General features: G+C 38.9%; 1 protein-coding gene across 1 annotated transcript in view; it reads left to right on the top strand.

Moving 5' to 3' along the window:
* Nucleotides 1-22,664, top strand: part of GYPC (glycophorin C (Gerbich blood group)) — a 41,090-nt gene extending 18,426 nt beyond the window's left edge. The window contains exons 2-3 of the mRNA XM_074873540.1: nt 9,724-9,774; nt 13,609-22,664. Of these exons, the coding sequence (XP_074729641.1) occupies nt 9,724-9,774; nt 13,609-13,805 (248 nt within the window). The 3' untranslated portion in view covers nt 13,806-22,664. The remainder of the gene's footprint in view (nt 1-9,723; nt 9,775-13,608) is intronic.
* The last annotated feature ends 1,658 nt before the right edge of the window (nt 22,665-24,322 follow it).

Raw genomic sequence — 24,322 nt, 5'->3', positions numbered from 1 at the left:
GTGTTTCAAATGTAGACTAAAACCCAAACTTAAGAAGTTATTAAGGTCATAAAATCAAGCACAGCAACATTAAGAAACACAGAGATCACCTTATCCTCTGATGACACGGTCAAAAGGCCTGAGAGTCAGGACGGAGGCTGGTAGACCTGTTAGGTACAAATTAAAAGCACGTCTTGGTAAATAATTACAAGCAGTTTAGTAGTTAAATTGTCTTACTGCATCATATAACCATTTACACAAGGGTTGGGAAGGAATTACCATGTCCTCCAAGACCTCTTGGCCTCTGACTTTCCACTGAAATGTTCTGCCTCAAATTTTTATGCTTATGTTTCTAACATGCAAAGTTTAGGTCAGTGAGGTGTGCTTCTTTCACGCACTGTTTCTTAAGAATTACAAGTTAAGTATCTGTTGCAGGTGGTCAGATGGCTTTTCACTATGTCCATAGTCAGCTCCTTTGATTACCTGTGATCATTTCCAGCATTTGAAATGGTTAATCAGTGAAGCCAGTGACTCCTTTCCATTCAGCTTTGATCTCAGTGAATAAGCAAATGACCATTTTGTTCCCATTTTAATTCAACAAAAAATGACTAGAGCTTGAAAATGTTGACTTTGGAGGAAAGTCAGGCAGAAATTTCACTGGATGTTTAGTGTTTGTTTCAAAACTTTCCTGATTAAAAAGCCCTCAAAAGGAGTACTCTCTTCTGATGAAGAAGGGAAAGCAGGGAGGAAAACACATGCAGGAAAACGTCCTGATCATGGACTGTACCTATGGAGTGATTCATACCGTCACTTCTTCTTTAATGAAGCAATACCAGGTCAATTTATCTTCCCCAACATGTTGTACATTTGGAGCATGAGCCAACTTTGGTGGTTGTGGAGGAAAAATGTAAATGATGGCCTGGTTACATTAACATATTTTAATGGAAATGTAAGGAACTTTTTACAGTGAGACTATAAACATGAGACAGACAAAACAAGGCACAACTTGCAAGTTGCCACATTTTTTGAAAAAGATGAGACCTTCTTCTGGGTCCACACACTTCATGTACCCTTTGTATGGTAAGAAGGCAGTGTTTGATCTTCAGACATCAAGCAGCTTTCCCATAGGAGCACAGCAAAACCTGTCCACTATACATGAGCAGCAAGACCACCACTGGGTGGACCTTGGTGGCTTCCTACGTCCCATCCCTAAAAACAAGGTTTCTACAACATCCTTTTGTGAGCTTCATTGCCTGCTTGCAAAGGAACTCCAGTGCCAGGGAAGAAGCTCCTCTCTCTAACTTCTCCTCTGCTCTGGGTTTCTTCTGCTGACCCTGAAACCTTATTGTCCTTCCTGATGCTATAAGAAGCAGATAGATCCATCTGAATTTCTCTGTCAATTTTTTTCTGTATATATACATCAGTGTGAATACACAGGACACATTAAATATCTGTTCCCAGAGGGGACATGGGCCTAAAATAAGCTCTCAAGTACTGTGCTGTATGGGAGCTTTAAGGTTGTAATATTTATAGAACTTCTAAGGGGGAAATGCCATTTTAATGTTCTTACTGGATGCACTTTACTTAATTGCCATCAGAACTGGTGGCTGGTACTCAGCTACCCTGAGCTAAGGAGTGAAAGTACTTTAATGTATGTCTCTAGTAAGTGCAAATAAAAAAAAGAGAATGTGGTTCAAACAGAAATGGGAATTGAGGGGGATGTCAGCTCTTTTGGGGGATAAACAGAAAAGTTTGATTTAACTAAAAATTCTGTGGTTTTTCAGATTATGTAACCCTTTAAAAGACTATTTTCTTCTCTTTTTTTTTTTTTTAATTTCAAAATATAGAATATCTGTTCATTTTAAAAAGAACCTTACTATTCACCTAAAATAATTTCCCAAATTTCATGAACATTTTCTCCTTGTCCCTCTTACCATTAAGGGATATCATATGATTATTTTTTGACAAGCTGATTTTTAATGTATCTCTCCATCTCTGATTTTCCCCAAGGCAAAGCACAATTCAGCTTCACAATAGAAGGAGAAACTATGTGAGTGAAGCCATTACTTCCTCAAACATTGGAAAACATATTTTCTCCTTCTTAGTTTATAACATAGAATGGTACAAAAATATTTTGCTGACACTGTATACCTGAATCAAATGAGAACTGTTAAAATTATGTGGCAATCTTGATCTAATTAAACTAACTTGATAATGCCTTTTTATCCTAACTATTTTACAAAGTGTGGAAAGTCTTGAACAGACCTTTATTTTAATTGAATGAGACTGGATTTTGTCTTCTCAGAATTAATTACTTGATAACTAAAGTACTTGTTAGCTAGGATAGCAAGAGGATTGGACCCGGTGCATTTTAATTTTGTAAATATTTTTAATCTGCATGATTTACCTTACATTTGAAGCATAGTCCATTTATTTACCCAAAAGATCATGTGGTGGTTGTTGTACATCACCATTATTGTCCTTATAATAATTTAGTATATAAATGGAAGCCAAATTATTCTGTCTCTTGTCCAGATTGACAGATGAGAAACTGCTCCTTAATTTTGAAAGAACAGCCTTGATGTGTTTCATTATCTAATGGGAGATGGTGATGGCTTTTTCAGTGCAATGTGTCAAATTGATGGGTTCAGGCTGATGACCCTTTGGGATAAGAGATGCCAGCTCTGGCAGGGCACTGCGCACTTACTGGCAAATATTAAAATAGGTAATAAGTTTTTTTTTAATCCAGAAAGGCCTTAGTGCAATGCCTCTGATATCATAATACAGGCCAGAGAGCAGCTTGAGCAGTTAACATATTTTTAAGAAGTTGGTTCAACTCGTTTTCACACATGCAGCTGCAGTGAACCAGTTCTAACTATAGCTTGTAAATTAAATCAGTGTGCTAAGGTTAATAGATTAATGATTTTCTCATGAATGCAGTGTGTTGGCAAGGCACAAACATAAACCAAAGGGCAAGGAGGACATACCACCATTGCATAAACAATGGAGATGTTAAGCCTTCATTAGTTCTTCCATACTAAATGTGTGGTAAGAAAAGTCTTGCCTCAGTGATGACAGTAGGGACACATTCAGACCTGCTTTTACAGTCAAGAGGAATGATGACTTCAGAAGAGCATACAAAGAACAAAAAGAGCCCCTGGGAAAGGAACAGTTGTAATAAATACATTTTTAAATACATTAAATTAAAAAATTTAAAAATGCAAAAATTATAACAAAGGTTTTTACCAATTGCAAAAGCTTCCTGGTACACTCTGTGTATTCCTCAATACTTTCAGGATTTTATAATGTTTTACTGAACCCAGTGAGATTCCTTTCTGTCATCTTCAGTGGAAGCAATTAGATCAGTGATTAATCTTTTTGAAACCCCACCTAGATTCTTTACATGATAAGACAGTCTTCCTTTAAAATTACAACTTTTTTTTAAAATAAGTCAAAATTGGTATGGTATGTTGTGCTAGGTCAATTGATACAACCCAAAAAATAGACAATAATTTACTAGACTGAGTAAACTGTATTTCATTAGTCTCCAGTTATACTTAAAGCTTTCTTTCAAATGTATGAATGTATGAAAGAACAATCAATATAGAGGCAAAATCCTTCCCTAAATTCCATTTATATCTGACCTGAATCATGAACTGGATGTTATTCATTTTGAAGATCTCCCTTGTTTACTAGAAGTGCACAGATAGTACCAATATTTAAGACAAAACCATTAAACACTTAATAGTTGAATTCTAAAGACACATTTCAGCCTACAGACTGCTTACACACCACTTCCTGCAACAACAGCGAACATTTGGGGTGGTTCTGCAAAGCACATCCATGAATATACTAAGATGAGGTTGGATTGTCCCTCACCTGGAAAAGTCCCACTAACAGTGGTGTTTTTCATAAGGTGGTTAGGTGAGCTGATTAAAGATGAAATCTTACAGTGTGATTCCTAGTCTGCACACCTAGGAAAGCTTAAGAAGGAAATGACTGCCCTAAGGAGCTCAGCTCGTCATTCACAGGGATTGAATGAATTTCAAGCACTTCTTATGCAATGAACAGGCACATCAAGAGAGAAAATGGGTTGCCCAAGAAAGCACTTAGAGACCTATTTGAGTGTAATTTAGCAGCCAAGACTTCATCTGAGATTGTAACCACAAGCAGGCAGCAATGGAGCATCATGATAAGAGATGGCTTAGGTTGCTAAGAATCGAAAGCACAAGCATGTGGATAGGAAAATCCTGAGAGGCAGGAGCAGTGCTGCCTGACTGGTGTTGAGTGGCTTTGAAAACTGTGTTGTAAAAGCTGCTTATCACACATAGATATCTGTATACTCACTCAGCTTGACTCGCCCACTCCAAAACAGTAATATCACCCACAGCTGCAAGGAAACTGTGACAACATGAGTTGTGATCTTGGGCTTTTCTTTCTATATTCAACACTACTTAGCAGTAAGCACTTGCCCAGCTTTAGTTTGGAGCGTTACGTTAGTAAATGAGAGAGACACTGAGGAGTTTGGGGTAAGGTCTGCGTTATCCCATCAAATTGCCCTTGTGGATTAGACCGCAGAGATTTGGTAGTTTGCACCGGTGGGTTAGATCTGTCCTGTAGGATGATTCCCATGCATTCATATCAAATGTGCCGAATGGGGATCCTTTTGCAGATACAGTTTTCCTTTCATGCCTTTTCCATGTGTAAATCCATAACAAGCAAACATGTAGGTACTTAAATTGCTACTACCATGCTGACTGCAAAACCACTAAGGGTGCAAGTACTGGATTTTTTCTGGAAATTTCTTTAGCAGGCAAAAACGATGCCTGAAAAATTAGAAAGCTTGAACCTCTCTGCAAATTTATCCCATGTGTCACTGACAGGAGCCGCAGAAGCACATTAAGGTATTGTTTTCTGCAAGTAGCAGGATCTAAAAACTGTGCTTTCTATGCTGGATGAGAGAAGGCATTCTGAGAACAAATACGCCCCTTCCCATCACCATGTAAGTTGAATGGTTTGTCAGTTTGGATGTCTTAACATGGTTATGCTTCTAAAGTAGCTCACTGATAAGTCTTGCATCTTTACCAGAATTCTCACAATACTTTGTGTTTTCCTTAAAGATATGTTTCCTGGTGTCACAAAATCATGCCAAAACCTCTACAAAGTGCATTTTGTCTTTGACGTTGTAGAGAAGGCCTGGAAAGTAAGACTTGAATGAAGCTCGGGTATGAAAGAAAGGGCAAATAAAAGAAGTTTTAAAGTATTTTAAAGCCAGTGTCACAATTTTTGAGCTGGAAGTGACTTATAGCTTTTAGTGGCTTAGATTTGTAATTTAAAGAACAAAATAAACCATTACAACTGTCAGCAGAAGTGCATAGCGAAACAAGGAGAGTGCTGAACCTCAAACAAGCATTTTCACTGCTGGACCCGCTTCCTTCAAAAAAGTGCTCAGCCAAAATGGAATGCGATCAGTTTAAACTAGAAAAAACTATCACAATTAGTAAAAGTCAAGTTTTATTGGAAAATCACACCTGGAGGAGATGGTTTAAAAAATTTACTGACAAATTTACTGACAAATTTAGCAGGAAAAACTCACCACTGGCTACATTAACATAAAAGTTAGTTGTACTGGCTTTTCACCTTTGAAGTGTAAAGCCAGAGATCTGCTTGCAGTATTTAAGTCAGGAATATATCCCAGGCTTTCAGAGGCTGCTTCCTCCTCAGCATTATTTGATTGATGAGAATGACACAAGTAGCAATTGTCGTTCTATTGCAAAATTCCTTATCTGTAAGTTTATGGGCAGAACTGGAATTTGATGAATTTCAGGTCATGGTACAAAGGCATTTCTTTCCCTTCATTCTGGATTTTAGAAATATACTTTCCAACAACGGGCAATTTGATTTGTTTGTTCTATTCTTGATTTAGTCAACCCATTCTGATGGCCAAAGGTTTTATGAAAAACAAGTTTTCCCACAATCTTTTGATTTCTGTGTGTCATGGTAACCAATGGCACTAAATAACAACAGTCTAAACACTTCTGGGATCAGATTGTAGCTATGGACAAGGGCCAGTGTAACAATGAGAGGAAGTTTTCTAAGGACAATTTAGCAGCAGATAACACAGAAGATGTCCTTGAAACAAAGGAAAATAACCAAACCAGGTGTAACAGCAGTTACTGAAACAGACTTCTGAGTGCTCTGCACACAAAAAAGAACAGAATAAAGAAGGTACAAGAAGGCCAAAGCCTACAGCCATCATTCAGCTAAAAATTCCTGCAGTATGTTGGATATCTTTTGTGCCTCAGAAAATAAAGATTCAGTCCTACAGTTATGCAGTGTATTTCTCATGTAGACTGAGCTGAAGTTTGGAGAGAGCATGCTGAGTTTCCTGGCCAAGCATGGATTCCTGTCTGAAAAGTGGCTGTTGTGTCACCCCTGCTCTGGGAATACAGCCTCATTTCATGAGCACATGCCTTGAAATTTCCTCAGTCATATTTCATGAAGGGTGATACTGCTTGAATCTTGAATGACACTGATAGCTTCTCCCCCTGCCTAGCAATATCATGATACTGCCATGAATCACATAGCTATTTTTGGACAAAGTGTTATTTCAGAGACTGAGACAGGCATTGAGGGTCCCTGTCTCCCCTCCATCATCATTGCTCCAAAACTGATCTGAGAGCAGACCCTGGAAACTTCTGGTCATTAGTGTGTATTGGCTTTGTGTTGCAAGGTTTTGGTAGCAGGGAAACTACAGGGGGGCTTCTGTGAGAAGCTGTTAGAAGCTTCCTCTGTGTCGCACAGAGCCAATGTCAGCCGGCTCCAAGATAGGCCCATCACTGGCCACGGCTGAGCCCATCAGCAATGGTGGTAGCGCCTCTGGGATAACATAGTTAAGAAGGGGGAAAGGCTTTGGTGTGTACCTGGTGTCCACCCTGTCCCCCTGCGCCACTGGTGGGGGAGGAAGTAGGCCCTTCAGGAACAGACTCCTCCAGTGTGGGTCCCCCACAGGGTCACAAGTCCTGCCAGGAGCCTGGTCCAGCGTGGGCTTCCCACAGGGTCAGTCTCCTTCAGGCACATCCACCTGTTCTGGTGTGGGGTCCTCCACGGGCTGCAGATGGAGATCTGCTCTGCCATGGACCTCCATGGGTGCAGGGCACAGCCTGGCTCACCATGGGCTGCACCACAGGCTGCAGGGGAATCTCTGCTCTGGCACCTGAAGCATCTTCTTCCCCTCCTTCTTCACTGCCCTTGATGTCTGCAGAGTTGTTTCTCATACATATTCTCACTCTTTCTGGCTGCATTTGTTGTTGCACAGGTGTTTTTTTTCCCCCTTCTTAAACATGTTATCCCAGAGGTGCTACCACCGTCTCTGATGGGCTCAGCCTTGGCCAGCAGTGGATCCATCTTGGAGCCGGCTGACATTGGCTCTGTCAGACGTAGGGGAAGCTTCTATCAGCTTCTCACAGAAGACCCCCCTGTAGCCACCCTGCTACCAAAACCTTGCCACGCAAACCCAATACGTGGTGCTGGCTGCAATGTCCTGACACTCCGGATGATGCAGCAAAAGACCATGTGGGAGGACAGCAAGGCCATTCTGTGGTCAGAAGTCGACACACAAAGAAGTCAGACTCTCATGCTTGCAGTAAAATGGGAACTGTGGTGAGTGAAGCCACATCATGGTGTTAGCTGGTTTCTGAATGGCACAGCATCGTCAGCTTAACAGATAGATCAGTGCCAACTACATGATAGCTTAATATGGGTCCAGCATTCTTCTGAAAACTTAGAAAGTGCAGTATGGAAATGAAAACTTTTCTGCAAAGTGATGCTACTGTAATCCATTATCAAAAAGCACTGTGGTGGCAAGTACTAGAGATAAGGCACCTGCTTGTTATCTGAATCTGAGAGGCACCTGGGAACGATAGGAAAGAGCAGAGAGTTACTCACATACCTTTCTATAATTAAAGGGATAATGATTTGATCTGGAATTAATGTTTGGAAGTAAGCTGTGTGGCTAGGGAAGCACTTTAGAATTCACACCTTCAAGTATTTGATTGCTGTAGAGGAGCCTGCTTTTTTGGCATGCAGCATATATTTGGTGTATAAAGAAATACAGAACAGTTTGACCTTGAAGCAATTAATCTCTTCTGAGGCACACGGGTTTTGAATGGACATAGACATAATTAGAGTTTTTAAATTACACAAGGCGTGCTCAATCTTTCCATCAGTGTATAGCTGGAAAAAAATGTAGGAAGGATCTCCAGGGGAGAGCGAAGTACTCCTACTTTCTAGAAAAAACCTCTCCCATATTTGGGAAGAGGGGGCTCCTTTGAATCTCATTTCTCCTCAGTTTATTGCAATTTGATATAAAAGACCGGACATGAGTAAAGAGAAAGCTGCTGATAGTGTCTTATGTTTGTATCATGTATCACAGATTTAACAAAAGGAGAGCCAGATATCAGTCATAGTGCCACTGTTGAATTTATAGAAGGATTTAGAACTAGTATTTTTACCTTTTCCAGAGAAGTTTTCTATCCGCTGTATTTACCAAAGGGAAATAAAAAAAGACCTTGCATAAAGTTCTTATTTGCCTTGTTCAGAAACCAGTATATAGAATTGTATAAATAGTATAATAATAAACAAAGAAAGGAGTTTCCTGTCATAAACCTACATGGAAAAACTCCAGGAGTTCATCACCTTCTCAGCCATCTACATAATTCAGGACTAAGTGGGCTGATACTAATAACATGAAATAAGGAACAGAAAACAAGATCAGAATTGTACCCTGATCAATTAAAGGGAAACTAGTGAAGAAATGCTTGTCTATATGAAGTTGCTTTCACTTAAGTTCTATATCAAATAATAAGGAGAGAAAAATCCTCACCATTTTTTAGGATATTTTTTCCTCTGCCCTTTAAAATACTGGCTATTCATTACTTGTTTTGGATATTCTTAGTAAATGTTATAATTAAGATCAAAATGTAATTCAAAGTCTAACTACTCTTTCAGCAGCTTACAACTTTTCAGACCAATTTCTTACTTCTCAAAAAGACATGGTCAGGTACTTCTCTTTTGCATTTAAATTGCAAAGTTACCTTTTTTTAATAAATTATAATCTAGAAAAGAGCATATTTTGATTTATCAGCACTGAATTCAGACTTACTCTAAGTGGGGACCGTGTTTTATACCACACACATAACAGGCTTGCCTTGATTCCAAATGTAGGTTTAAAAGAAAAGAAAGGCTAAGATTGAAAACAGGATACTACAGATAAATAAATATTAATTGAAATCGATAGAGCCAGATTAATTTGCATCAAATCAAGATCCAGACCGTACTCTGAAGATCCATAAATGAGAACATAAATAGGCCCCAATATTTTTTCCCCAAAACCACCTTTCTGAGAGTAATCACAGTACCTAAATGCTCTTAATTTAATCATTCACTGGAGGATGTTACAGGTAAGTGCTCATAATAAACAGTAGGTGTTTCCCTGAGGGCCATGATAGTTTGCATAATGTGCTAGCTATTTATTTTACAGTGTTATGGTGACAGAAAACTGTTACAGTACAGCTAACTCTAATGAGAAGTTTCGTAAATGTCTTTTGCTAACAAGATATCTTGTTTAAGTTCTGAGTTTCAGAGGTTAAAATAATACAACACCACCAGTACAGTCACTGCTGTTACATATGATCCAATTCCTTTTTCTTTAATTAACTTTGGTATGTTCTAATCTATTTATAGATGGAGACATTGAGAGCCCCACAGCTGGAGCAGATGTGGCTGTTATTGGAGGTAAGTAGCAGACCGTGCTCAGCAGCACCATTAGAATTAAAACAGCGGGTTGGTTGATTTCTTGCATTTTGCAAAACCCCCACTTTGCTGACAAGACAACAGGAGCGGCACAATTAGAGTTAATTAGGCCAGTGGGAAATCTGCTCCCAGAGGGCCTATTGGCAAGATAACAAGATGAGATAATGAGCATAAACCATATAGTGAGCAGTACCACCCCCATCCATTCCTCATTTTAGGACAAAATACCTAACAGTCCAGCAGCAATGTCAACCTCTGATATTCTTCATTAGTCACTGGGCCAAGATTTTCATTTAATACAGACCTAGTGTAGCACCTTTGATTTGAGTCATGCTAGCTCATACCAGCTGACCCTTTACTTTTACAGAATATACCACAGTGCATTTCCTGGTGTTCCATTAAAGCTCTCTCATGCATTTAAACTAAATACAGTTGTCAGAATAAATGAGCAAAGCTATGTTCACAGAAAGAACCTGTCTTTTTATTTTTATTGTGTTTGTTCATTTCCATGCTAACACACTAATTTCAGTCATTCACAAGGGGGTATACCAATCATTAGTGCAAATTGGTGAGGTTCTGCTATATTTCCCTCAGGTCCCATCTCCTGTAACTTTAATTTCAGCTTTCTATGAACAAGTAGCAGGTAAATTGATTTGTACTTAGTCCCTTAGGCTTATTAATATTGTGCTACATCCAAAGCCTATTAAAGCCTCTTGTGTCAAGGGATACCAGTGAGGTCCTAAAAATTGATGAAGCCCCCACTGCAACTATGATATTATTGTAAACCTAAAGTTCTTTCTATAAGCAGTCTCATTTCTGCGAGCAGTAACTTCACTTTCCAAAACCAGGCATCATAAAATCTGCAGGATAACACTGCAGGCATATTTTTTAAGACAGAGTTATCATTTTTATTTACAATGCTAATATTCATAGAATCATAGAATGGTTTGGATTGGAAAGGACCTTAAAGATCATCTAGTTCCAACCGCCCTGCCATGGGCAGGGACACTTTCCACTAGATCAGGCTGCTCAAAGCCCCATCCAACCTGGCCTTGAACACTTCTAGGGAGGGGGCATCAACAGCTTCTCTGGGCAACCTATTCCAGTGCCTCACCACCCTCACAATGAAGAACTTCTTCCTTATATCTAATATAAATCTACCCTCTTTCACTTTAAAGCCATTACCCATTGTTCTATCACCACATACCATTGTAAATAGTCCCTCTCCAGCTTTCTTGTAGGCCCCCTTTAAGTGCTGGAAGACCACTAGAAGGTGTCCCCAAAAGCCTTCTCTTCTCTAGGCTGAACAACCCCAACTCTTTCAGCCTGTCCTCATAAGGGAGGTGCTCCAGCTCCCTTATCACCTTCATAGCCCTCCTCTGGACTCACTCAAGCAGGTCCATGTCCTTCTGATGCTGGAGGCCCCAAAACTGAACGCTGTAATCCAGGTGGGGTCTCACGAGAGCAGAGTAGAGGGGGAGAATACCCTCCCTCGACCTGCTGGTCACACTTCTCTTGGTGCAGCCCAGGACATGGTTGGCTTTCTGGGCTGTGAGCACACATTGTCAGGTCATAGTTAGTTTTCCATCCACTAATACCCCCAAGTCCTTCTCCTCAGGGCTGCTCTCAATCTACTCATCGCCCAGCCTGAATTTGTGCTTGGGATTGTCTCAACCCATGTGCAGGACCTTGCACTTGGCCTTGTTGAACTTCATGAGGTTTGCACATGCAAACAAGCCTGTCAAGCCTGTCAAGGTCCCTCTGGATGGCATCCCTTCCCTCCAGCGTGTCAACTACACCACACAGCTTGGTGTCACTGGCAAACTTGCGCTCAATCCCACTGTCCATGTCATCAACAAAGATGTGAAACAGCACTAGTCCCAATACTGACCCCTGAGGAATGCCACTCGTCACTGCTCTCCACTTGGACATCAAGCTGTTGACCACAACTCTTTGAGTGCGACCATCCAGCCAATTCCTTATCCACCAAGTGGTCCATCCGACAAATCCATGTCTCTCCAATTTAGAGACAAGGATGTCATCTTGGGCAGTGTCAAAACTTTGCACAAGGCCAGGTAGATGATGTCAGTTCCTCTTCCCTTATCCACCAACACTGCAACCCCGTCGTAGAAGGCCATCAAATTTCTCAGGCACAATTTGCCTTTAGTGAAGACATGTTGTCTGTCACCAATCACCTCCTTATTTTCCCTGTGCCCTAGCATAGTTTCCAGGAGGATCCACTCCATGATCTTGCTGGGCACAGAGGTGAGACTGACTGGCCTGATGTTCCCCAGGTCTTCTTTTCTCCCTTTTTTAAAATGAGGGTTATGTTTCCATTCTGTACATTCCCCCATTTTCATGCGGATGGGGTATCTCTGCTCAGTTTACTGATGCTGATAAATCTAAAGCTTTGGAGATACCCACTCCTGCCACATATCTTGAACACAGGGGACAGAAGAGATTTACTATCTACATACCCCTCATTGTCTCTGCAGAATAGTACGCATTTCCAGGGAGCAATTCATCTGACCAAATGTAGGAATTCAGTTCTAGAAGAGGCATTGCCCCCCCACACACACCTTCCACTGACAGTAGAGGAAACCCAAAGGGAGTAACTCTTATGGACCCTCCTGACCTGTAGATGCCTACAATGAGTCAGACAAATTCCTACATATTGCATCCTCACAGCAGCTTCACACTCCAGATATGGATTTTCCTAGGAATGTCCTGTTCTGGTGCTTTTTATCGTGTGTTTTTTAATGTTTGGTTTACTAATGGAGTCATGTGAATATAGAAACAGCTCAGTATCATGTACTTGTACAGAATCACAGCTAAAGTCTTTATAAGCACATCCCAGTTATATGCAAAAAAATGTTAACAAAAATAAATATCACACAAATTGAATAAACATCACAATACTTAATTTGTTTTCAAGATTCTTAAGTGAGCAATTTGATCTGGGATGAAGGGGATACAGCTTGTAATTTTTTAATAACAACCTGTCAGGGGTGCCTCTCTTTCATGAACTTCTACATTTCAGAATAGAGAAGGAAAAGAAGAAAGGGCTCTGGGAAGCAAGGACACCCACTGTTCTCTGCACAACCACTCCTGGAACCTGAATTTGCTTTCCTTCTCTCGGAGTGCTTCCATTCATCATTTAGTCCTATGCACATTTGGGTTACCTATGGAAATTTTTGTCCAGTCAACACATTGCTAGTAATTAGCCTTAGTCCAGTAGACAGGAAAGATCTACCCAGAATCCCTTCCTTCTCCCATGTGTCACTTCCACATTCATTACAATCAGACTTTCTTAATTAGAGCACAGCATGAAATGGCAGCTTGCAAATACAGAGCAGTACTGCAGTCACACGGCTCCTGTTATTTGTTGAATGTCTCCTAAGAAATACTCACTGTCCTGTACTTCTCCCGTAACTGAGTACACTTACGGAGGCAGGGCCAGGTTGCCTGCAAACTCCCCTGGGTATCTCTTACCGGAAGGATGAAAGAAACCTATTGGTTTTCCTTTATGTTCTCTTAGTTCTCCTCAGTTTATGAACTTTTAGCTCCAATTAATTCAACTAAATCAAACCATTGATTTGAAAGAAAGATAGTGAGAATTTGACCTGCATTCCTGCAGTATCTATGTCCCATCTTGGTTTTTGCAGTGTCAGACTGTTCTGACTCTGGACACTGCAACATGTGAGCATCCTATGATACATGGGTTTCTCCCTATCAAGTAGTTCAAGTTGTGATATCTGCCTGTGAGATACTGCTCATATTTTACTACTGACTGTTTAACTGGTGTCTTTCCCCTAGGTGTGATTGCTGCAGTGGTATTTGTTCTCATTTGCCTACTGGTGGTGATGGTCCGGTACATGTACAGGCATAAGGGCACCTACCACACCAACGAGGCAAAAGGAACTGAGTTTGCCGAAAGCGCAGATGCTGCTTTGAAAAATGATCCCGCTCTCCAGGAAGCAGTGGATGAGAGCAAAAAGGAATATTTCATCTGAGGGGCAAGGATTTCCATGGAGGCTTCTCCAAGGGAATCAATCAGAAATGCTACATCAACAGAAGTGCTAAGAGATGGATAATATGAGGATACAGGCAAACATCCTAACTGAGAAGTATCTCTTTACTTTTTTTGTCACTGGGCTGTTTCTTTTCCTCTACTGGTGAAGAACTAAATGTGGGATACTTGCCTGTTGAAATTTATTAGCAACACAGCTGGTCACAGTTGAAATCAATATCAGATAAGAAGAAACAAAATCTCAGTATGAGTGATACACCAAAACCAGATAAAGATAGCAAATGTCAAGCCTTGACATTTGGTGAAAATAGCATATGCCAATGGAAAACATCCTCTTAGAATTAATGATGCATCCTATGCTGATATGATACAGAACTACCTGAAACTGAATTTCAGATGGTCACAGAACAAACATTAAACTAGATAAAACTGATGTAGCTGAAATAAAAATAGCTTTGTAGCACAGCTAACTCCCCCCTCCCCTTAAATGTGCAATTTTATTAGCACAGGGGACTTTGTTTTGTTTGTTTGGGGATTTAGATTGGGATTTTTTGTTAATTTTTTGAATTTTATATATATAAAAATCAAAGACACTTCAAAGAAATAAACTGTTGGAAAACATGGAAAATGTAAGAAGGAAGGACTTATTTCTAACTTGCTCTGCATGGCAGCTTGAGAACTGCAAAATGTTGGAATTTACAATGTAGCATATAATAGTCAGTAGACTTACAAATACAATTCCAATTAGTAAGTTCCCTGCATGCATGCATAAATAGATAGATATTAAAAGATAAAACATCTTGGTTTGAGCAGGACTTTTGAGTAAATGGAGCTCAGCTAGATTTTTTCATGTAAGATATTTTTGCCCAAGTATTTATTTATTTATTTTGCATTGGAAAATTCTCTTGAATGCCCGCCAGCAGGATTTTGGATTTTTGCAGGGAGAGGGATTCAGTTCTGGTGCAGATACCAATGAATCTTTTACAAATGCAGCCATAAGACTGCCACTATAAAGAAGCTTGTTCATCTGCATCCCTCTGGCTTGTATTGATGTCTCCCTCTGTATGGACTCTGTATATCCTTTGCATTGTGCTAGATAAGAGAATTACACCAACCATCAATGCTTTATTATGAATAAATAAATAGATTAGTCATGGTGGGTCACATGAAAAGATCTTATTCCTTGCCTAAGATCAACAGCGATGAATTTCTTTAACCCAGCAAGTTGGCTTCCTAAGTGAAGCCCACAGTTAGCTCCGGAAATAGGGTAATTGTTCTCTTCACCTGCTCATCCCCAGCTGCAATGGTGCCCTGGACTACTGAAAATAGAGGGGGAGAAATACACTATAACAAATAAGATACTGATGAACTCTGCTCAACTCGATATATTTTTTCCTATGTTTTGATCTATATATGTGTGTACATGTATATAAAGTCACCTACAACTGTGCTTTCAAGACATTGTTGCTGATCACTTGTGCTCACTTCTTGGCACCAAAGCTTGGAAAGCTCCTGGATTCCAGTATCCATAACTGACATTGGCCACAAATATGCTGTAAGAGAATACAGATCTGAACAAGAAAAGACTCTGAGGACCCAAGTGAAGAAATAGGATATTTTTGTCTTTCAATCACAATCTCAGTCTTTTCTCAGTACCTGAAGGAGATGGACTCTGATTTATTCTTAGAATCCTGATACCTTTGATTTTGAATCTTAAATCCCCACTTGTTTGCATTTTAACCAAAAATATCAAAATCATGCCAAATTTACAAAATACATAAGATATTTTTTATAACATATCATTGCACAACCACATTGTATTATGTGGCTAGTGCAATATAAAATGCCTAAAACCCAACACTAGCAGAGCTCAAATATGTTGGTATTATGTACATGACTCTTTCTTTCTAAGATTCATTACTATTTTAATCTTTTTACTACTTTTGAAAAAGAATCTGGTTTTATTTTTCTAGGACAAGTGTTGGAGAAATTCACTAATCTTAGCTGTAAGATTGAATTTGTAAAACTGAAGACCCCTGACCCTCCAGTTCAGTAAAAATGTAAATATTTCCTCTGAGGAGAGGGTAAATGTGGTGATTTGAGCTCTGCTGCATCTCCCACACAAAACGTGGAAACACCAAGAACCATTCCTCCAGTTCTAGCAGGACCTATAGAGGACTACCAGCCTTTTGTCCCCTGTTATATACTCAGAACCATGTAATGTTAGTCTGGTTGTTAAAGAAAATTGACTTTAAATGAAGGCGTGAGAAATATGGGGAATAAATTCCTGTCTCCCTCCCCAGTCATGAAATTCTATTTTTTGCAACTTGAGCCTGCTGCTTATAATTAGACAACTGTGTCATACCTGATACACAGGAGAACCTGAATTAGTGTCTCTTTTGGGGGATGCGTGAGTTTTTTAATTATGAGGTGGACTGAGACAGGCTAACTGTCCACACTGGAACTATAGAGGCCAGATTTTCTGGTGGTACATGAGTTAGTGGAGCTCAGCCAGTTCTTCCCAGTTCAGTCAACACCAGACTTTGTGTCATTGCTTTCCCTAAATCTGAACTGAATGCAACTACTGGTCTTTGACTATATCCCTTCTTAGTAGCTTAGTTAAATCTCTTTATCCCATTTTCCCTATTCATCTAAGCTGACAAACAGTCCAAGCGTACAGCAACAGCTTCCCTATCGGTAATGAGCCGCTTTGAATATTTGCAGAGCAGTGACTCCAGCAAGAGCTATGGTTTCAGTTAGTTTATTTTTTTACAGTGTTCTTTTGGGTTTTAGGACTTTGTGTATTTAGAAATGACTCAAGCACACTGAACAGAAAGAAGAGATGGTTTATGGAGATTTTCTGTTTATTTTTTTTTCCAGGACAAATTTTGCTTTGTAATGAAGAAAGCTCATGACATTTGATGACTGGCAGACTCTAATGGCCTCATCCTGCTATTTTTTACTCATACAATAACTCTACTGTCTTGAGTCATTCAGTTTAGCTATAAAAAGAGTATATTACAAACTTCCTATAACTTTTAGGACTAATTAGCAACACATCCTTCTGCAAGCAACATGCTGTGCTAAAACAAACATTATGTACAACACCGAGGCATCTCAGCTGGCAGCCATAGCTTTTCATCACTGATGATTAAATGATTTTTACAATTTGCTTCCTGAATAGGAGAATTAAAGAAACAGATTATTTTTCTCCCACATACTTTTATCCGAGGTCCCTCTACTGATGTGGCCTGTTGTCCTGCAGCTCTCTGGTGCCCCATCTCCCCAGCCGTGACTGCTATTCTTGCTTGCAATCCCCCAGGCTCCCATCTGGGTCACTACTGCCTTCCCTATGGCAAAGGACTGGCCATTTATTTATGTATTTATTTATCTATTTTTATCAATGAAGATACTCTGTCCCTCTCTGCCAGCCAAGAACCAATTTTCAAAAAAGGTTTAGCTTTGGATTGACAATCCTGTGTCAAATTTGATCAAACCTGAGCAAGCTGACCTGAGACTGATCACATGTGCCACATTTTCACAGAAAACAGATCTAAACTAGCACTGCAAGCTCTGTAGTTAGTTAAATTTAGTGCTATAAATCTCCAGTGTTCATTAAATAAGGGAGTAGTATGATGATTCCTGATGCCTTAATGCCCTGTGAAAGCTTGTTGAATCCCACTTTGCATAGAAAGCCACAGGTCCACATTTAGAAGTATAAGTCATTACTCAATCATGTAAAGGAAAGCTGTGCATCAAAATGACCAATATTTGCTGGAGCTGGAAAAGAGAAGATAAAAATGATCTTGTAGGAATACAAGACATTTTTTAAAGATATATGGAAATGACAAAAGTTAAACACCATATTTCTGATTACATTGGTGAGCTTTAAGTGTGGGTCCATGGAGTTTTCAAATTCTCTCACTGAAAAAAAATCATTGTTTGAAAAGGGAAATGAATCTCCTTTTAAACCATCTCTTCTTGTCAGGCTTTGAAAACAGTCTTCACAGATTCAATATTCTACCATTCTGCTTTAACATCTGGAACTCAGTTTCTTCTAATTTTTGGAGCATGCCTTACAGTCCTCCCCTGCACAATACTGACTGCTTGCCAGTGTCAGCCCCTGTAGCAGCATTACAGCTCAGCAGAGTAATTCTGTCCAAAAGTGAGTCCCAAATGTGTATCTGGCCACCCATTACTGTACACATTTTTTTCTGGGGCTTGGCTTCTATCATTCCAGGTCTTCCTGAGGTCCAGTGTGCCATGCACATTAATGCAGTCCTGCAGAGGATTTAATCAGCTACTAGTCAAGGTAACTATATATGTAATTTTATCTGTTTAGAACAACAGGACCAAATCACTTTGGGAGACTATCAGAACATCAACATTGATTTTTCTATTAAATCAAATCTAGGGATCATTGGGGGAACACCAGGACAGAAAAATGAAAAGGACTGTTCCCTTTCAGCACAGAATGCAGACAAGGTGCTGAAACATTTATAGCTGCAGGATACATAGGATAACACCACTAGCTACAACCTGTGAGGATTCCTCACAGAATACAGAAAACGCTGAGACAAGACGTAAATCAGTAAAAAGATACATGGTAGGAGAAGGCAATTAGATGCCAATAGAGATGGAGAGCAGTTTTTCATCAAACAAAATAGATATGGCTGTTTGGAGAAATCAAAGTGTATTTGTTGAAGGTAACTGCTGACAACAAATTTCTTTGAATTATATGAGGTGTCTGAATTCCTTGCATGTGTAAGTCCCATCAAAAAATGCTGGTAAATACACAGCAAAAGAGTATTCACTTTAAATGTATTAAGAGATGTTTATTGCATTTTCTAAGATCTCTCAGTTCTTCACATAAGAAAGCTTTGTATGTTTAGAAAATGCAGAAACTTCACAGCAGCAGTTCATATAAGACAGAAGACTAAAGAACCCCTGAATAAGCAATGAACACACATCTGATGCCTGGAAATTTAGGTAGTTAATAAAGGAATCTAACAATACCAAAGAAAAACATATATGGTGAGTAAAAATTCCAACCATATTACAAAGAAATGAAATGTTTGTAGTAGTAAAGGTCCTTCTCTAGTTCAAGATGGTAATATTGTCAGGGACTGGAAATAAGGAATCCTTATTCTACATGACTGTTCCCTGTGTGGTTGGGATAAAATCCCACTGAATTCAGCAGAACAAGAGTTTTGCTGACTATATTTATCCTTCCTGCAAAAAATTGTATTCCGGCCCATGTCAGAAAGAAACACACTAAATTAAAGTAGAAATCTTTATAAGTGCTGATCTTTCAGCATAACCTCTTGCCTTCAGACCATTCTTCTGTTGTTTCAAACTGTATGTATGGCAGAGAGTATCTGATACATTGTATTAAAGTCTATTTGAATTGCAGCATTGCTATGACAAGAATAGAGAATACAGAGCATTCAAAGCTTACTGCTGATTGTATGTTAAAGCTGACTATAATGTTTGTATTTACCAAAGCTATTAATACTTTGCTGGTGTAAATCTACTACATTTAGAATTGGAAAAAAAAAAAAAAAAAAAAAAAAAGAAAAAAGCTAAAATATGAAGAAACAAATAACTTTACAATTAAAGTTGTCATTTTCAGCATTTAAAAGACTGTTCTCATATTTTTGTCCTCTTTTAAAATACCATGAACTTTTAGAATTGCCAATTATATTGTTGTCATAAGAATGTAGATCAAAAAGGAATAGCAGGCTAGAATTTTTCTTAATAGAGCATGCAAACCCTAAAAGATATACTGCTGGTGTTTGCATTAAAAAAGCAAGGAAAGCTTTTGATAGATCTGAGAAGGAGTCAAACTTCAAATAAGAAATCAAACAATAATTCTCTCTGAAGGAGCATTACCCTGTGGATGCCAGTGTGGATCTGTACACGGGTCTATTATCCTAGGCACAGTATTCTTAAAAATTCTAGGCAGTCTTATAAACATCTAATGGGTCTTTACTGATGGATGGCCTGCCTTCCACCCAGCTGCTACCAAATGTGAATACTTCTGCTTTGTTCTTCATACTTTCCATACAATTTCTCTTTTATCTTTATATATCCATAGTTAAAGAGTATTCAGAGGCTATGCCTAGTATAATATATATTGTAATCTTGCCACTGCCACTCCTTTTTTCAAAGATTATTGCTGTCAGTGGAAAAAAGAAAAGAAAACAGTAGGTCTTTAAGTGATATGTTATTGGGTCAAAATGATGCTTGAAAATGGTGAAAACCTAGAGAGTACCAGAAGGACAATGGATCATCTCAGTTTTAATACCTGTAAGTGGAGAAGTTGTGGTAAGAATAGCTCTTCCAATGGGCCTTTCATGTGCCATAGGACTTCAATGTGTATGACTATTTGGAGGCCAGCAACAGCCAAATGGTTCATTAGCAATGTTCTTGATGGGCTGACAAGCAGAGAGGTGAGACTGATGAAGACTACACACTGGATCCTCCATTATTAGTCAACATATTATGGAAATTTGACCTTGACTTCATACCACATCTGACAATGGGATTCATTGTTATTGGAGGTGCTTCAGCAACCTAAATCTGTGATGGCTTTTACTGTAAGCAGTGGCACTGCATGCCATGGAGATTGGCCATAGGCTCTTTGCTGAGGAATAATGAAAGTGTGTTGGGACCAAATTCATCCTTTATGGATGATGAGTAGCTGACAAGCTTATATCAGTAGTTGACAAGCTTACAGCAAAAACAAAGAGATGAGTAAACAAAAAAAATACCAAATAAGGGGAAGTACATGAAGATAAGAGTTTTCAGCAATATGTGTCATCATATAGCAGAATCTTATACATACGTATGATTTGCTTCACACCTCTTCTATCATCAGTGCTGAACCTAAAGTCTCAGTACAGGATATTTTGGTTACACTGAGAAAAAAAAGGGTCCAGACCTTGCAGTAATGAACCTGCTGCCCACCAAAGATTTTGATTAACATTTCTATCTCAGCTTAAAAAAAAAAAAAAAAACTAAAAAAAAAAAACCAACAACAAACCCTGTAACACCTAAACCTTTTGCAGCCAGTCTTGCTAGGGCTACACATAGAGAGGTTTCCTAATTTCTGATGTTAGGTTAATGACCAGGAAGACCTGAGTGGTCACTGAGTTTCCAGCATCTTTGAAAGAAAGTATTGAGTCTCCCTGAGGGATTGCTAGCAGATTCACTTGAAAGCCCTTCTCAATGTGACATATGGATATGCTGATAAAATGCAACTTGACACCACATTCTTGGTTACTGGGAACAATCATCCTTATTCATTCTAACACCTAATGGAGTGATCAATAGCATTTTAATAAAGTCTGCTCTAAGTCATATTTGACTCAAATAAGATTTTTATATTGTATTTCGATTAAATTACAGTTTCTGTCGTTCATTACTGTCAATTTCTGCTTTCCTCTCCATTCATAAATTTTTGTTTCAAAAATGCATGTGTGACCCTCAGGGCTCTCCATACTTTTTCTAATATTCCTGTAATGTTATGCATAAATACAGCCTTGTGCTCAGAAATTCTTCTATAGAGCTGAAATATCTCCATTCCCTTCTGTTCAGCAGTAGCACGACTTACCTACCAGACCAGAAGTTGAAGAATCAGAAAGATTATTACATCTCTCAGTTTTCTGGTAAAGGGATAAAGACTGTTGTTCCATGAAGGGAGCTCAGGACTCTCTCAGTCTTTCTTCTTGCATGACATGAGTCATGCTTCTGACACCAGGACGTAAGAAAGCAGAATGAAAAATGAAAGGCACAGCACAGAATTAGGAACAAACTGATTCCCCTGAACAGCAAGGTGCTGAACACTTGCTGAAAATTAAGCCACAAGAATTAGTCATAGAGGCTTGGGCCCAGGCCTCAAAGAATTATTTTTCTTAGTCTTCACATTCAATACCTCTCTCCCCTTCTTTCCCCCCAAAAATATCTGGCAGCTTTGTTTAAGTTTAACCAGATCTCTCATCTCTGCAGCTTCACTGACTGCAATGAAAAATTAATTACAGGCCCAAGGAGAAGATCAAATAGTTCAGGATCAGATTACTTTAAACCTTATCTGACCTACCAAGTCAGCTTACTCACTGTCCCACTTGGAGTTATAAGTTACATGGACTTTTAAAGCCTGTCCCAATCTTTTCATTTTGCCCCAGCCTTCCAGTCCAGTTTTTGTCCTCTAGTGCTGTAGTATTAGGAAGTTTCTTATTAGATTCTGGCTGACCTTTTCATAGATCAAATCTTCAGGGGAGGGAAGGGATAGTTGTTGGTTCGGTTGTGGGGTGTTTTTTCCTTTACAAAAAAACTTATAACTTGACAAAACAGTTTTGTCAAACCCCGTTCAGTAAGGTATTTCAGTAAGGAAGGTAATGGCATAGTTGTGAGTGAAGGTCATGTTCCCAAAGAAGGTCAGCCTTCCTACCCAAAGCAGAGGGACATTGAAGATCTAAAAGAAAGCATTACCAGAACATTGTTCTGACGTGGATCAAAAATACCTTTTCTATAAACCAATTCTTGGCCAAATTTGAATTGTTTTTGAAAAAAGTTCATCTCTTAACTTCTCATAATTGTCTTTTCTCTGCAATAAAGAGTAAATAAATAATCAATCATCTAAGGAAAAAGCATATTTAATCAAACAACAGAATAAGAGGTCATTATTCACTAAATCGATTTATTTTCCATCAGTTCTGTACTGTATAGTAAAATTTGTTAATATTGCACAAAGGCAAAGTAATATTTTTGTTTCATATTCCCTTTGCAGTAACATTCATGTGTCATTTTCTGTAATAAACATTTTTCTTGTGCAGTGTCTTCCCAAGTCTTGCCCTCTCTCTCTCTACATACATTGGGTTAAGGTGGAGCTCAGAAAATATATATAATCATTCATTGCCTATCTCTGAATACAGGCAGGAGTTCACACCTTCCAAGGGCTCTGTTTTGTTTTATTGGTATTATTATGGAAAATTAAACCCCTGAGAAAATGCTACAGAGTTTCTTAAAATTGTATATTTAACATATATCTCTGTAGTCACTATCCAGACTATCTGCAAGAACATATCCTTGTTTTTATTTGGTAACAATCTTCCCACATTTTCCAACATTGTCTTCTCCACCCTGTTGCTGTGAGTACAAGTTTAAGTCTGTATTTATCCAGTCTTAACTCTCAGCCAATATTCTTCCAGAAAGCCTGAGAAAATTACAGCATCATCAGTGTAAGGCTTCATAAGGATGCAGTTGGGTCATGGTACATGACATGGTACATTCTGTTGCTAGCAGTCAGTTTGTGGGATGTTCACTTCATTTTAGTTAATATCGTCAAAGCTGACTTTGGCTTTCCTAAATAAAGCTGGTTCTGAAGAAAACCAGAAAACCCTTTGGATGCTGCAAGTAAAACAAAAATCTCCTGTATCTCAGGTAAAGCTCAATGATTCCTAACAATAACAGGTTTGGCACTCTATGGTCTTCCACAAAGGTGAAGACTTCTTCTGCAGTTATACATGCTGGTACCTTAAAAGCCATTGGTCATAAAGAGAACTGAAACTTGACTGTTAAAGCTAAAAGCAGAAGGCTCTCCAGATTTAGCTAGGCAACAAAAAGATTCCAGCTGAGACTGGTGCCTCTCTCACATCCTTAGTTGGTCAGGAATACTTAATACACAAGAGATGTATTGGCATAAGCATGAAGTGGGATAGCTTATAAAAATTACCAGTGACTTCCTGCACTTCTCTGTCCAATAGATCATGATATATACTCAGCAAGTATCCCTTTTCAATAAAGCACAAGTTTTAGTTCTCTCGGCCCCAACAATAAATTGCATGAATATTTTGTCCCATTGCATCTAGAAAATAATTTTTAGGAGGCTCCCTTCAGCTGTACAGTATCTTACAGACCATATAGGGGCACCACAAGCCCTCTATGAGTTAAGGAGCAGAAAAATTACTTCCCCAAAAGAGCAGTTACATTTGCCCATTACAGTTTATTTGTTTAGCAGAGTTCATCAGAATAAAAATTATTTGTTTCCTGAGAGTTATAAAGAAAAAATGAGTATTTGAAATATCCATTTGTACTAAATTAATGATGAAATAGTTAAGTGTTGCCTTATTTTTCTAGCGGTTTCTGGAGTAACAAGGATCCAGCATTCCTATTAAAAGTATTTCCCATATGAAAAATCCACTATTAGTTAAAAGCAGTTGACATGCATTGTCAGTACTGCAGAGCTCAGGAGATAAGGCCCCTTGCCAAGGTGAACAATTTTCTAAAGGTATCAGCTGGTAAACACTTGGGGGCATAAGATTGACCGACTTTCAAGCAAACTGGGATTGTTATGATTTTGTATGTCCTTCTAGTTAAGGACACTGGAATGGGGGAAATCTGTAAAGAAATCAAGGACAAAAGCAAGCAGCCAGACAAAGAAGTCTATGAGGTGAGTTATCCAGGGTGATATGGCCAAGATGGCATTCCCAGACAAAA

Source organism: Strix uralensis, chromosome 6 (assembly GCF_047716275.1).
Source record: "Strix uralensis isolate ZFMK-TIS-50842 chromosome 6, bStrUra1, whole genome shotgun sequence".
NCBI classification, from domain to species: Eukaryota; Metazoa; Chordata; class Aves; order Strigiformes; family Strigidae; genus Strix; species Strix uralensis.
This window is presented reverse-complemented; position numbering and strand designations above follow the sequence as displayed.